Raw genomic sequence first — 15,885 nt, 5'->3', positions numbered from 1 at the left:
GGCTCTTTTTCTGTGCAGCTCCTGGGTGACCTTTGGTCTTCATTTTCATTCCTTGCAGCAGGATCTTAAGGAGCAGGAAGGCATTGCACACACATCAGGTCTCCTTGCAGAGAGCATTTAGAAGGCTGTAAATCCCCAGCAATGAGCGTCCAGAAAGGTCCAATTGCCCTGTGCGGTTTGCTGCGGACGGAAGGCTTCTGCTTTCTGTGAATCTGCACCTGGAGAGTTCAGAGGACACTGGCAGCTCTGTCGGTCACTCGCCTGCCTGGCTTCTCTGTGTGGACAGGCACCTTGCTCTGGGCAGCTGTTTTGGACCTAGGCTTTCTATTCCTTTGGCTTTGCCTGATACAATCAGCTTCGTGGCTGAGCTCAGAAACACAGGTGCGCTTAAGCCTCTGGGTTGCGCGCGCGGAGAAGGCACATACTGTGTTTCCCAGTGGGATTTTCTGCCGTGTGTCCTCGTCTGGAGCTCATTCCCAAGTCTAACAAGTGCCATTTAAAGAGCGCTGTTTCCCCACCGGGCCCCTAATCCACAGCACTAAGGTAGGACTCTTGGAAAGCGCACTAATTCTGTCAGAGCACATGTGCACCATTTGGTGAGCTAATCATTGCCGCGCCAGGAAGAGCGCTCTCAATCAGGAAGGCCTCTGCCTACGGTTAACGTGCAGACAGCAAACCTCTTTCCATAGAGACTTGCCAGCGCCACTTGCAGGTCAAGATTTTACTTCCTGTCTATTTCTGTATAAGATACTCAAAACCAAGCAAGGGTTTGGAGATCTTAGCGCTTGTCTGTCAGCCTGAGATCTTTTTTTTTTTTTTTAACCCCCATTCTAGGTATGTTGCTATATACCCCTACGCTCCCCGGAAAGAAGACGAGCTTGAACTGAGAAAAGGGGAGATGTTTCTGGTATTTGAGCGTTGCCAGGATGGCTGGTTCAAAGGGACATCGATGCACACCAGCAAGATAGGTGTTTTCCCTGGCAACTATGTGGCTCCAGTCACAAGGTATGACCCTGGCTCCGTGGTTTTCTGACTTCCAGAGAGAGTCTCTTTGTTCCTCCCCAGGCTTTCAGCCTTTCCAGAGCCCTGCTCACATAATTACCTGTTACCTAGCCAAAGTTTGTAAAATCCATATCCATAGCTGCTAAAATTCCTTCTAATAGCAAGATTCTTAGCTCACTTTTCATGTGGATATGTGTTGAAATTATAGGTTTCTACCAATAAATGTGCTGGGGTGTAATCTCTTTGCTTTAATTTATATGTGAAAAGACTCAACGGTGCCATTTTCAGTGTTTTTCTACTAAAGAAATAAAAGGCATAGTATTTCAAATGAACAAAAGCTAAATTAATAATGTGTGCCTGTCTGTGTGGTGTCTGCTCTATATACCAGACAGGCAGATTTCTAAACATTGCATTATTGACTCTTGGTCTTTAATTCACTAATGTAATTGTTTTTAATCATAAATGGGGAAACTGAGGCACAGGGAGACTAAATAACTTGCCTGAGATCACATGGTAAAGAAATGCTCAAACCCACACTGGCTAGGTCTGCCTTTATTTCGTTAACTTATCAATTACTTTCGATTTCTGGCAATTGCTCTTTGTAATGCAGCAGGAAATAAAAATTCCTTAACTATGACATAAGTGAACTTTAAATTAAGATAGCTTTGCTCCTCCGGGGTTATCTGTCGATCCCTGGGCATATTTTTGAATCTTGCAAACTGATGATGCAGGGTACTGATTGCATTTAGCGGACGGAGGTGAGGGAATCTGCTGAATCCCTATGGGGGATGGCTCCTGCTATCCCTTCCGGTGTTGAGATCAAGTGCTCTGACCAAAGGTAAGTTAGTAGGGAAGGTTTATTGTTTTGCTCACAGCTTCAGGTTCCAGTTTATCCTTGAGGAACGGCCAGGAACTTGAAGGCAGGCCTGATTGCTGCTCCACACAGCATTCTGCCAACCAGGGAGCTAACGTCACAGCCAGAGAAGTCGGGCAGGCACCATGGTGGATGCTGCTGGCTCGGCTATCTTTTCATCCGGTTCAGCCTCACATGCCCAGGAGAACAGTCTGCCCACAGTGGTTTGGGCCTCTAGTAAGAAAGGATAACTCCCCCATACACGTCCACAGGCCAGCTGGTCTAAGCAGTTCCTCACCTGAGGCTTCTCCTCTCAGATGCCTGTAGGCTGTATCGAGTTGATATTCAGAGCTAACCAAGATGCCCTCAAAAAGGAATAGTGAGGCCCAAGATGTCACTCAGTCTCAGAAACCCTAATGTATATATTGCACACACACACACACACACACACACACACACGCACACGTTTGCACAACTCTCCTTTTTTTTAAAAAAAAAAAAGTGGTGTGCCTTCTGGCCGTTGAGGAAAGTAGCCTTGAAAGTGGAAAGAAATGACCTGTAATGAAATTAGCACTGGCCCAGATTTTGATCACTGACTCTTAATAAGCAATCGAGGACTAACTGTGTTAAATCATGCCTCCAACCTCCTGATTTTAAACAAATGGCTTAATGAACTGACATGTTTGTCAGCTGTTGGGCTTGATTTATAGGCTGGCCAGCAGCCTAATCAAATGAAAATCACTATTGTTGCAGATGGTGACAGAATGTTAGCTTGAATTTGCCTTGCAAATTTTGAATCAATATACATCTTCTTTTCTGTGCATGTTAAAATATACATTCAGGATCTTACACATCCAGAAAATGGCAACCAGAACCTTCCTGGTGCAAATATTTATGTTCATATGTATTTGTATATATGCTTATACATAGAGAATACAATAAGCAATAGTAAAGAAGGAAATTAACAAAAGGTCACATTTTTACAAGATTCAAAATCAAGTTGTTAAAAATCTGTGCACATTTAACTCCGGAGAAAGACTTGCTTATGGCAGATGCTCTGTAACTCACGATTGTGGAAAGATAATCTTGTTAATAAAGTATTAATTGTAGATTAATTATAAAGTTGCTATACCCAGAATTGCCATTGAAATGAGTTGAGACTATTTGGAAATATACATTATACAAACATTCTCCATACTTGATTAAACTCAACTAATAAGTAATATTTAGAACTATATTGCTGTTGCTGAAAAAATCACGAGTGGATAGGAAAGAAGCCTTGTGCACTGGCCTGGACGCTGAAGCGTCTTCTGTGGGAAGTGGGTATCTGCAGCAGAGCAGGGGGTGTGCACCAGACAGGGCTTTTCCTGCACGGATGAATGACAGCTCTGTGACTGTGCACAGAGATCAAACCAGCACAAATCCCAGCATGGGTGGGCGGGGCAAGGGGCTCACGACTGCCAGCCCTACCTGAGGTGCTCTTGGCCATTGATGGCTGCCAGGAGAGGGAGAGTCAGTGTTTTTCAGGGATGCGGCCCCTGAGAGACTTCTGGAGATGGTCCTGCACCATGCTTATGATGGGAACACCAAGTGGACTCGGTGGATTTAAACAAACAAACAAACCAGAACCAACATCAGCACGTGAAGTTGGGACAGAAACACAAGTGCTCATGTATACACTGATGTACATACATCCACATCACACATACACACACACCATACACACATGCTACACTACACACAGAGACACAGTCATTTCCCATCTACAGGAAAGAAGAACTTTAGACGTTGCTTCTTGAAATGATTGGATCTTGAACTTGAGATTTGAGATACATAACAGAAAAATCCATAAGGGCCATTTCAATTATGTGCATAGTGGTGTGTGTGTGTGTGTGTAGTTATACATGTTGTGTGTATATGTACATCAGTGCATGTGTGTGTGGTGTGTGTAGTATATGTGTTGTTTGTCTATGTACATCAGTGTATGTGTATGTATGTGTGTGTGGTGTGTTTAGTGTGTGGTGTGTGTATGTGTACATCAACTATGTGTTTATGTTGTGTGTGTATGTGTACATCAGTATATGTGTATATGTATGTGTGTCTGTGTGTGTAGTGTGTGTGGTGTGTTTAGTGTGTGTGGTGTGTGTATGTGTACAGCAGTGTATGTGTGTATGTTGTGTGTGTATGTGTCCATCAGTATATGTGTGTATGTATGTCTGTGTATATAGTGTGTGTGTGTGTGTACCTCAGTGTATTTGTATGTGTGTTGTGTGTGTATATGTACAGCAGTGTGTGTGTATGTGTGTCTGTGTGTGTAGTGTGTGGTGTGTTTAGTGTGTGGTGTGTGTGTATGTTACGTCAGTGTATGTATGTACATCAGTGTGTACACGGGCACTTGTGTTCTATGTTAGAGGCAAGTTGAGAAAGTCAAAGCAGGAACAGCTTGATGCAAATGGTGGGTCTTGCTCAAGGTGAAGCAGGAAAATTCAGGGCTTTAAAATTCAGCAGAGCTGAGTGGCCACCAAGTGAGAAGCTGACCCTGGTCACTGTATTCTTGGGTAGAGTATGACGTGTAGTTTTGTGATTCAGAGTAATTCCAAGACCATTCTCTCTCTCGGGGCTGTCATTTCTTTGAATATGCTGTTCTTAAAACCTTGTAAAAATAATTTCATTCATTTTTTGAAACGTTCTGATGTTAGCCGTTAGAGCGCTGACTCATTTTTCCTGCCTTGTTCTCTGCCTCCCACTTTGCTGATGGACTGTCTTCCATTTGCTTCTATCTTGGCAGGGCGGTGACAAATGCCTCCCAAGCTAAAGTCCCTATGTCTACTGCGGGTCAGGCCAGTCGGGGGGTGACTATGGTCAGTCCTTCTACTGCAGGAGGGCCTCCCCAGAAGCTCCAAGGCAACGGTGTGGCTGGGAATCCCAGCGTTGTCCCTACAGCTGTGGTGTCAGCAGCTCACATCCAGACGAGTCCTCAGGCGAAGGTCCTGCTCCACATGACGGGGCAGATGACAGTCAACCAGGCTCGCAATGCCGTGAGGACAGGTAAGAGGGAAATGGGGCTGGACCGCAAGAGGAGGGGGCTTAGCTGAAGACACAGGTCACTTGATATGACCTGTTGAGAAAAGCAGGTAGGAATTTAAAAATCATTGCTGCCATTGAGCAACAGAAACTAGCAAACCTTGTCACCAGCCCATCTTTGTCACTGTGACAGATACCCATGGCAGAAATAATCAAAGAGTAGGGAATGTTTCAGTGGCTGCCAAACCCTGTCACTGAAGATTCGTGCTGAAGCAGAACACAATGCGAAAGGGTTTGGTGGGGCAGGGAGGCCACCTTTGTGTTGGCAAGAAAGGACCAGGGCAAATATACCTTTCCCAATATGCCTCAGTGATGGACATACTTATTCTAACCCAGCCCACCTCCTAGTGGCCCATTGATGAGGCTAGCGCCTCATAAGCGAGCCATCTCTCAGTACCATCAGCTTCTGACCAAGCCTTCAACACATGAGACCTTTCAAGGGGCATCTTATGTCTAAACCATACCAGGCATTTTTTTACCTGTTTGCTTGGGCTAAGCACACCCTGCACATTAGTTAAAAAATGGATAAATCTAAATTCTAAGCAGAAGTAGGCAGACCCTAAGAATGCAAATCATGCGGCCCTTGAAACATGGCTTTTGTGCTCAAGATCTTGTCTCCAATCTCACGGTTCCTAGCCGTGTGACTGCTGTGTGATTCTCTGCTAAGCCATGTGCTGGTTATTTATGATGAACTTAGTCACAAGTCTATTTTCGACTCGATGGGCATTCGAGTGCCTTTCTCAGTTCTGTAGCATTGAAAGCCTCCCAAGAGTCTTGGGTCACAATAGTGGAGTAAACTAAGTACACGTGAATTCCTTCAGAAAGAACATACAGAAAAATGACTAGTAAATAAAAAGAGAGAGGGGGAGAGAGAATGTGTAATAAGGCAAGGACTTAAGACTGGTGTTTAGTTTGTTGCCATGGAGAGCCATCGGAAACTGGCTGGGTGTCTCATGCTGCTGAGAGTGATTGTTCATAACTGAAGGGCCTCGGGGGTGGAGATGACGTATCTTCTAAGTCCTCAACAGTCTCAACCGCTCACCTGGAAGGAAAGTATTATCTAGGGATCCAGCCAAGACCTAAGTGTGCTAAGCTATTTCACATCCACTCTTTATGGCAATAAATGGCCGTAGCTGCCCCTCATTAGGGTCCGACACAGCGAAATGACTCACGTTTTGATTAGCGGTGTTTCTTAGGCCATTGACCTTTTCTGTGTTCCCTTCTGTCTCCCATCAGTTGCAGCACATAACCAAGAGCGCCCCACAGCAGCAGTGACACCCATCCAGGTCCAGAATGCTGCCTGCCTCGGTCCTGCATCAGTGGGGCTGCCCCATCATTCCCTGGCCTCTCAACCCCTGCCTCCCATGGCAGGTCCTGCTGCCCATGTTGCTGCTATCGGCATCAATCGAACCAATGCTTCCCTGGCCTGCGCTGCAAGCGCCTCCCTAGCCTCCCCAAACATTACCGCTGCCGCTTTGGAGACCGAACCCAGTGGTCGGACAGTGACCATCCTCCCTGGACTCCCCACATCTCCCGACAGTGTTGCAGCAGCGTGCGGGAACAGTTCAGCTGTGAAACCAGACAAGGATAGTAAGGTGAGAGTCCCTCTCTCTCTGTTCTGTTAGGCCGCGCAGTTTCTCGCCAATGGCCGGACCCTTTGTTCCTCAGTGTGTCAAGACTTTCCATGGGCAAGTTCATGTGCCGAGAATACAGCGGTGTGGAAACCCAGCCACTACCCCAACCTCATAGCTAGACCTTGTGTTTATCGACATTTTAATACCCTAATACCCTCAAGTTGCCAGGCAACCTGCTGGGTACTAGGGAGACCACAATGAGCAGGAGGTAGTCAGTCTCAGCTTGCAGCCTGCTGCCTCGAGGAGGAATCCACTCACTCTTCCATCATTCTGTGGTCCTCAGATTTTCACATTCTGTGTTCTTCCCTGTTGACAGCTCCTTACTTAAAAGTGTTTTAAGCGATGAGAGGTTGGAAACTGTCCATCGAAACTATTATTTGCAGGCCTGGAGAGGTGGCGCAGTGGTTTGCAGTGCAAGAGCATGGCTTAGGAACCAAGTTCAATTCCTAGTGCTCCCAGCAGGCGGTTTGCAGCTGCCCATTGTGGGGATCTGATACCCTTTGCTGGCCTCTCATGGCATTGTACTTCTGCGCGCAAGTACGCACACACAACTAAAAATAAATTTAAAATTTTTTTAAAGTTATTTGCAAACATATTGTACCTATAGTACTTTTAACCAAAAATCAGCAGGGTTCCTGGAGAGATACGGGAAATGTGGAAGTAATCTCTCCTTTGGGACTTGGCTTCAAATAAATACAATGGGAAGCTGTTTTGAAAGATTCCTCTGTGGTTATGGGAGACAGGGAGTTGAAGCAAGAGAATAAAATTGATAGTGCTTCATCCTTAGTCGTGGATCAAGTCCGGATGGTTGTGCCTCAGCTTTGCCTTCTTGCTCAGAATTCCATGCGTTTCCCATAAAGCTCTGGACCAGGGCTCAGTGGTAATGTACCTCGCTCTACTTAAGCGGCTAGAAGAGCCTGTAAATAGAACTTTATAAGGAAATAAACTTTATAGCCTGCTGACAAGTTAATATTTAATTAACTATTAACGTGAGCTTTAGAAAAGATCGGTGTCTGCTCAGTGTTTATAATTAACCATGTTAGACTTGTGCCCAAACTGACACAAGTTTGGGATTTTCAAAGAAGCGTTTTAATAATTCGAACTTGGACACAGTGAACTCAGTCACTGAGGACGGAGGCACTTAGACCCATTAATAGAATTCATTGACAGGTCCCTGTGGTAGACCTCATAATGGCCCTTGAAGGTGTCCTTCTCCTGGCCCCCGAATCCACTCTGACTGTTTCCTTACTAGCAAGAAGGACTTTGCAGATGGAAATAAATGAGGACTTTTGGGTGGACCCAATGATCAATACAGGAATATTCTGTAAGGGGACAGGTGGGTCAGGGCTCTTGAGATAGAGACAGGTGGAATGACATTGGAATTGCAACTCAAACCATAGGACGCAGGAGGCTTCCAGGAGGTAGAAGGCCAAGAAACCGAGACCCAGAAGCAGGTTCTCCCCTCTCTTCGTCGACATGGGAGGTCTTCTTGCAACATCTGAATTTCAGGATCTGGTTTTTCTTTTCCCCCAAAGTTTGCAGGAATTCGCTTCAGTGGTCACTCGAGTATGACACTGTCATCCCTTTGACTGCCCATCAGTGAAAAATAGTCATCTCTTCTGGGACGTACCAGTGATTCCAAATGCCCATCTCCAGATGATTTTTTTGCCCACTGAAATCTATTCTTAGCTTAGCAGAAGCTCATCAAGCATACATCTGTCTCCCCATGCCCTTCCTTCATCTTGAGACCTTTAGAAATCACTGTCTTACCCAATGCCCTGAAGTGTTTCCAGAATTGAAACTGTACTCTCTTAGGTTCTTATGTACTCCTCTTGAAACAGATTCCAACTTTCCCTTCTTAAACCTGCTCCAGATTCACTGTGGACGCTTTTGGCGGCATTACTTCCATAATTCCGTGATTAGCGTCACTTACACAATCATGGCTGCTCAGGACGGCCGCCACACTCGGTCCGCTGTGTCATATCGCGAGAAATGTCATCAGGTGCCCCTTTGAGATCCAACTGGTGCCCCATCACGTCTGCTGTTGTTTATTGGTATTAAAGTCTTCTGGAAGAGCCCCCTCCTTAGAGTCTCATTTCTGCCTGTCATTGCTTATAGACCTTTCCTTTAATGCCATCCAAGAATCGCCCAGATGGTCTGCAAGTTGTCTTAGAGCAGCCATCAGGGCCCATTCGAAAAACCTGCTGGTCAAGAAATAGACTCTTTAGCCTGCTTGGAGCCCTAAGTTTCTAGCTGGGTGAGTCAAGGAGCCAAGCCTAGAAAGGAGGGACCACCCCTAGGAAGGCAGGCTCTCCTTAAGTCATGATAAAGAGTTAGATGGAATAATCGTTCCTTTAGTGAGATGCTAGACTCTTCCTTCTCAGAATCCCTGCCCCCAGGGCAGTCCCTACAGTCTGCAGTGAGGTTGTTAAGGGGTTAGGCTGGGTCTTGAAGGCCTTTCTGACTCTCAATGGTACTGCTTTTTCTTTTTCTCTTTCTTTCTTTTTTTTGAGCCCATTATGCCACACCTTGGGGGCTCACACCAGGACCTCTTAGAGGCTCTCCGTTTTCATCTGCAAGATAATTTGCAATTGTAGAATTTCCTGTTAAGGGTCCTCCCGTTCCTCTTCCAGCCCTTTTGAACTTCAGGCAATGCATGTGTTTTCTTTAAACTTTTAAAATTGGTTCTTTTCAACTTTATCCCAAGCTTCTCTGGGGAACTTTTTTCTAAGTTCTCCAAATTTCTGCCTCTCTCCTCCTGTCTGGTTTCTTCTTAAAGGTCGTTCCCCACCGCCCCCCGCCCCCCGTTGCAATTGCTTTCTGTGGGTTGATCTATAGGGGAGTCAAGGGACAGAAAGAGAGGTGGAGATGGAAGGTTGAGTTGAGACTTGGGGCAGAGCTCTGGGTATCTGCACTGTGGTGTCTGCCATCTTGTGGCTCTGTGTCATCGCCAAACACCAGGGCAGTGTGGGAGGTGTCTTAAATGATGACTTGGATTGCCTGCTACCCGGGAGAGGGTATGGCTCTCCGGACCTAGGTTATCAGTGGGCTGCCTCTGGTGCACCACCATATGAATCAAGTTCAGATGTACTTCCAAGTCTACTTGCATTCCTTTGACGGGTTATTTCTAGGCGTCCCCTTCCCCCAAAAATCTCAGGGAAACAAGATGTCGTATTTTGTCCTGGGGTCAAGACCCTGGCCTGCTTTGATTTATTTATTTACTTTATTTGCAGATAAGTTCCTGATTCTGTTTGTAACTATCATCTCTGTTATTCCTATTTGAAGTCCCAAGTCTTTAACTGTTGTTCCCCTGTCCATGGTACTCCCGATTTCCTCCATGGTCACCAGCTTCACAGCCTCCTCTGAACACTTCTCTTGGGTTTCAGCTGTCTTCAGCCTTCAGTGCTGAGCCGATGCACAGCCATACCCAGCCTGTGTGTTGGGGTGTCTAACTCAGATCCCCATGTCCACACAGCACGAACTCTCACCAACTGAGCCACCACTTAGTGCCTCGGATCTCTCAAGCCCTAGTTCCTCGCGATTGTGTCCCTGAGGGAGACCTCAGGCTTCCTGACCCACACTTAGGTTTGAAGGCCTTTCCTATAATCCTCACATAGAAGATCCTGTCCCTCTTGTCTTCTCCTCTGTTCTCTTTCCTGGCTGTTTTCTTTGTTTGGATGATTTCCATTCTTTCCAGGCCTGTTTTGCTGTCAAAAACAAACTCATCTGCGTTCTTTGTTATGGAACTTTCTTAGGGATCTATAAATGGCCACATCTACTGTCTCTGCTCTTGCTGAGTGCTGGGATCCAGACCTGGGCTTCAGAATGCCTGCTTGTACAGAGTTCAGCAGGGAGGTGTGGGGTGGGGTGGGGACAGAGAGAGAGAGAGAGAGAGAGAGAGAGAGAGAGAGAGAGAGAGAGAGAGAGAGAGAGAGAGACTGTGTTTGCTCTTATCGTTCTGCAGAGTAGAATCTCATTTCCACCCCTTGATAGCATTGTGATTTTAGGCAGGCTTTCAGAGCTTCAGGCAACAGGAATAATTAATTCCTACCTCATCAGGTTGCCGTGAAGACTAAATATGGAAATCCCCTGATAGCATTTAACAAGACTCTTGAAATGGGTGGTGTTTAATCATCCCTAGAATTTCAGGAAGTCTCCTTCAAGAAGCCTCACCACGTCCCCACTCCAGACTCATCCCTTCCCCTGTTGGGTTCTTGGGCAGAGGCCTCAGCCTCTTAGACAGCCGTCCTTGTTGCTGTCATATACAAACTGTCCTAGACACATTACTGTCCCTGAGCTGAGCATGTTGCCAGCTTCATGTTGGACGCCCAGACATATTTGCATGAAGTCTGAAAGATTATTTTGAACCACGTGGCTTAATTTCTCTTTGAGTTTCCTTATCTGAGGTCCATGAGTCTTGCAGATTAGAAAACTGGTATCTAAAATATGGTATGTATTGTTGACCTGTGTTCCCAGGAAGACTTGGTAATTTCTCCATGTACCTTGGAAGGAAGAAAGGAAGGAAGGGAGGGAAGGAGGGAGGGAGGGAGGGAGGAAGGAAGGAAGGAAGGAAGGAAGGAAGGAAGGAAGGAAGGAAAGGGGGCAGACATGTGGGTTAATTTTTTTTTTTTTTTTTTGGTTTTTCGAGACAGGGTTTCCCTGTAGTTTCTAGAGCCTGTCCTGGATCTAGCTCTTGTAGACCAGGCTGGCCTCGAACTCAGAGATCCGCCTGCCTCTGCCTCCCGAGTGCTGGGATTAAAGGCGTGCGCCACCACCGCCCGGCTCATGTGGGTTAATTTTGAGTTGTTTAAAACATTTATTATTTTGCTTCTGCAAGAGCCCAGATTTAATATTTCCTATAGTGTATTCATCGTTTATTATATATCTAGTAGTATGAATTAAATGAGTGGCCAGATCTCTGTTTCGTCTGTACCACCCGCCTCCACCGCCTCACCCCACCCCACACATCACTGTGTGTTAGGGATTCACCCAGTACTTCTCATGTGTCGGGAAAGTACCTTATTGAGTTCTATGTGTGCCTTTGTTTTCTATGCATTGGCGTGTGCGCATGTGTGTTTCTCTGTGTGTATTCAGGTGCGTGTGTGTGCTTGTGTGTGTTCAGGTGCGTGCGTGTGTGTGTGCTCGTGTGTAAAGGTGAAGACCAGGCATCAGTCTCAGTGTTGGTCCTCAAGAGCCATCCATCTTGCTTTTCTGATTTTTGAGATAAGGTCTCTGGATCTCACCGCACAGACCTTGCTGATTGACTAGGTTGACCCTCAGCTTCTGAGAGGCAGCTGTTTTCACCTTCCCAGACCAAGCTGCTCAGGTTCTCACAGAAGTTCTGAAGACTGCTCTCAGATTCTCCTGCCCATGTGAGCAGCACTTTACTGACTGAGCCGCTTTCCCATAGCTCAGTCCGTTTTTTGATTTGAGGCTCAGTTTGAACAGGCTAGTCTCCTACTGGGGATCTTCCTGTATTAGTTTCCCAAGTAGCTGGGATCTTAACGCATCACCAAATCCTGCTGGAAAATATTTCGAATATCAAAGTAACTCTGATTGTCAACTGATTGGTTTTGGATCCAGATAGTTCTTTTTTTTTTTTTTTTTTTTAACACGGGATACTATTTTAAATCATCAACTCTGACATGATGCTAAAAACATCTTTTCATTCAGGGAATGGATCTAGGAAAACCGCCCAGAAGATGAGTTATCAAGGTTCCTCAGAGAAGATATGCCCCATTTTTCATATAGGCTAATGTTATTTCTTCTAGATCATTTTACGAAACAATGGACTATTAATTCTCCCATGTTTTTCATTTGTGCTGTTGGATTTTGAAATAAACAAAGGTGCCCTTGGCTAGTAAGAGTGTCTGAACTTGCAAAGTTATTTCTCTCAAGAGGCACATTTTTCTTCTAATAGAGCCCTGGAATATGGTATAAATAGCACAGCTCCTGATCTTTCCTGTGTTGGCACCCCCACCCCCTACCTTCTGCACCCCACCACGGTACCTAATCCTCTGCCTTCTGCTCCATGGGAAGTCAGCCTTGGTTGATGATGATAATGCATCCCTTAGAAGTCATTAAAGCAAGCTGTGTTTAATGCGTTTAATCATTTTCAATGAACCAAGTCATCTTTCTCCTTAATCACTTTAGAAGCTGCTCCCCGAGCGCAAATCCCTTATCTGATACTCTTCCGAGTGCCCAGATCTGAGCTCTAAAGCAGCATCTTTAGCTGTGGCTTGCTGGGGCTGTAATTTATCAATAGATTTGATGCTCTCAGCCAATCTGTGGGGTCCGGGAATTAGCCTGTGATTTCTCATACCACGAGAGGAATAGCTGGATGCTGCCTTAGAAGGCGAAGCTATCAGACACCTTGCTCTTTCCCAGTGCAGAGTCCCCACAAAGAAGTGTTGCCACAGAATTGGCGGTCAGGCTGCTTCACTGACCACTGTTTTATTTCCCCCGGGTTTGGGAAACCCAAACCATCCTGCCCTGATGCTCCATTACTGTTCTCCATTTCTTCCCTTCATCTTACTCCCTTGCAATATTTTCTTGGGCCTTTCCACTTCAGGGGTGCCCTACCCTGTCCCAGGCAATGAGTGAGATACAGCAGTATGCACGATGATGTCACTACACCCAAGCTAAGTATGGGGGGGGGGGTCATTTATTGCAATGTGCATGATTGATCCTCAGAAAATGGGACGTCCAATAAGAGAATGAAAGGAAACCCAGCGAGGTGAGTTAAGACCCGATGAGAAATGCAAAAGGCTCTCCCTCCACTGGCTCTGCTGGCTGTAGCCCAGGCCAAGAAGGCAGGGAGATAAATGACTCCAATGCCCACTCCTAGCCCCTCCCCCCCCACACTTTGCTTTTCCTGCTTCTAGCTCGTTGAAGGGTCACACACTCTGAACCGTGTTTCTAACTGGAGACTGTGTGTGGTGTCTCAGGATCTTTGCTCATCATCAGATAAATGGCTGCTCTGGGCTCCTCCTGTTTTCTGCTCTTCTGTCTCTAGTGGAATTATGTTACTGTAGAGAGAGAGATTCATCCCCCAAGGGGATGTGTATTGAGTGTGACTGACTCAGAGTACCAAGAACTCCTCAGTGTTCTACCTTCTTTTGAGCCCTCACGCCGTGTTTCTGTTAGTGGGCTTTAGTTCACTTGTGCGAAACGTCATTTTCAGGCAGTGTTGCTATTCAGAGGACTTAATTGCGTCATTGACATCTTGGTAAAACAGTTTCAGAGATCTGACAGTGACAGTATTAAACCTGGTGACTGGAAAGGGTCGTGGCAGATTCTGAGAGTAAAGTAGTTAGCTCAACATCTGGCTTTCTTTGGAGAGCAAAGAAAGGAGAGTGTCAAGAGACAGATTCGGAGTATGGTCTTTAGAGAATGAGGCTGTTGTGGGGTGGGGGCTTTGTGCATTTGCTTGCAAGACAAGAAAGAAAGAAAGAGAGAGAGAGAGAGAGAGAGAGAGAGAGAGAGAGAGAGAGAGAGAGAGAGAGAGAAAAGAAAGGGAGGGAGGGAGGGAGGAAGGAAGGGCATGAAGGTGCTGGAGTGCTGAAGCTGTCCTCAGACTTTGGTGGTCTGGTTTCTTGGTTTGCCATCAAGGAAGGAGGAAGGGCTTTCACGGTGCAAATGCTTTGGCTGCTGTCACCGCGGCTGCTTGAGTTTAATCAACGTGGTGACATGTAAGAAGTGCTCCAGCCCTTGACTCCGACCGGGGCACCGTTCCGGAGAATGATAAGGCTCAAGCGTGTTGATGTGCACTCGAGTGTTGTCAGGCTTCAGTTGACTCGGTACACCGCTGGCTCACGTAGCACGAGTCAGAACAGGCAGCATTTCAAGGGGGTCAAGTCCTAATCTGAAGCTTCCTCTTTAGACTGCGATATCTGTTTGTGCTTTTCACTATTTCACTGGTCGGGTTTACTGTGCCTGCTCGTGTGCTCTCCTACCACAGTGCCTCAGAGGGCAGCGTGTAGTTCTGGGTTCTCTACCACATGGGGTGTGGGGATGGACCGACTTCCAAACTTGGCAAGCTCCTTTACCCGCTGAATCATCTCACTGACTACTTGTACTTTCATCAAAGTAAAATACAAATTGGTTTAAAAAATGTTTTACATCTTTTTAATCTGTTTATCTTGCTGCCCCAGTAGAAGATGGTAATGGACAAGAGAATGTCCAACCCAAACAGAAGCAGAAAAGGGAGAAATAGTAGCAAAAGGTCAGGTTAACTTCACCCAAAGACTGCCCGGGAGGTAATGAGCAAACGTGATGTAATCAAAAAGCGACAGTGCGCTAGAAATCACAGGAGCAACACAGCTGCTGATCTTCAACTAATATCCGTGTTTCTTTCTTTTTTTTTTCTAGAAAGAAAAAAAGGGTCTACTGAAGCTGCTCTCTGGGGCTTCCACCAAACGCAAGCCCCGAGTCTCCCCGCCAGCGTCACCTACCTTGGATGTGGAGCTGGGTGCAGCTGACATGCCCCTGCAGGGAGCAGTGGGCCCCGAGTTGCCGCTAGGGGGCGGTCACGGCCGGGCGGCCTCCTGCTCCACAGATGGAGATGGCCCAGTGGTCTCCGGGACAGCAGCCTTAGCCCAAGACGCTTTCCATCGCAAGGCAAGCTCCCTGGACTCCGCCGTGCCCATCGCCCCACCACCTCGGCAGGCCTGCTCCTCCCTGGGTCCCGTCATGAATGAAGCCAGGCCTGTTGTTTGTGAAAGGTGAGTCCCCCCTCCTCTCTCGGAGAGAACTAAGACGTAAATAGCGAGCTCTAGGCTGGACGTTTTATTCTCATCTAGAAGATAATTTTCTACAGCGTCCTGAAATTTCAAGCGGAATTGGTAATGACATTCGAGCTCAGTCTTCCTTGTTCTGCTCGCTACAGCAAACCGTTCACCTGATCTCCTTCATTAATTCTAACACGCCGGCCTTTCCCCTGCTTTCTAGTTATTGGTTCCAGATTTGTATCTCCATGACATCTGCCAGTCACTGTCTAATCCAGGGATTCTCAACCTTCCTAGTGTCGCGACCCTTTAATATGCTTCCTCATGTTGTGGTGACCTCCAATTATAAATTTTCATTGCTACTTCATAGCTGTAATTTTGCTCCTGTTATAAATCATAATGTAAATATTGTTAGAGGTAGCGGTTTTGCCGAAGAGGTCAATACCCACAGGTTGAGAACCACTGCAATCCTTTGTGTCTATTAGGCACTACCCGGACTATCCTACTAACCAGAGATCTTTCTCTCTCTCTCTTTCTTTCCTTCCTTCCTTCCTTCCTTCCTTCCTTCCTTCCTTCCTTCCTTCCT

General features: G+C 46.4%; 1 protein-coding gene across 2 annotated transcripts in view; it reads left to right on the top strand.

Moving 5' to 3' along the window:
- Window positions 1–15,885, top strand: part of Sh3rf1 (SH3 domain containing ring finger 1) — a 159,884-nt gene that overhangs the window by 133,535 nt on the left and 10,464 nt on the right. For both annotated transcript variants that reach the window (XM_038328792.1, XM_038328793.1), the window contains exons 8-11: window positions 835–1,005; window positions 4,644–4,903; window positions 6,176–6,534; window positions 14,944–15,296. In XM_038328792.1, the coding sequence (XP_038184720.1) occupies window positions 835–1,005; window positions 4,644–4,903; window positions 6,176–6,534; window positions 14,944–15,296 (1,143 nt within the window). The remainder of the gene's footprint in view (window positions 1–834; window positions 1,006–4,643; window positions 4,904–6,175; window positions 6,535–14,943; window positions 15,297–15,885) is intronic.

This window comes from Arvicola amphibius, chromosome 4, assembly GCF_903992535.2.
Source record: "Arvicola amphibius chromosome 4, mArvAmp1.2, whole genome shotgun sequence".
Lineage (NCBI taxonomy): Eukaryota > Metazoa > Chordata > Mammalia > Rodentia > Cricetidae > Arvicola > Arvicola amphibius.
This window is presented reverse-complemented; position numbering and strand designations above follow the sequence as displayed.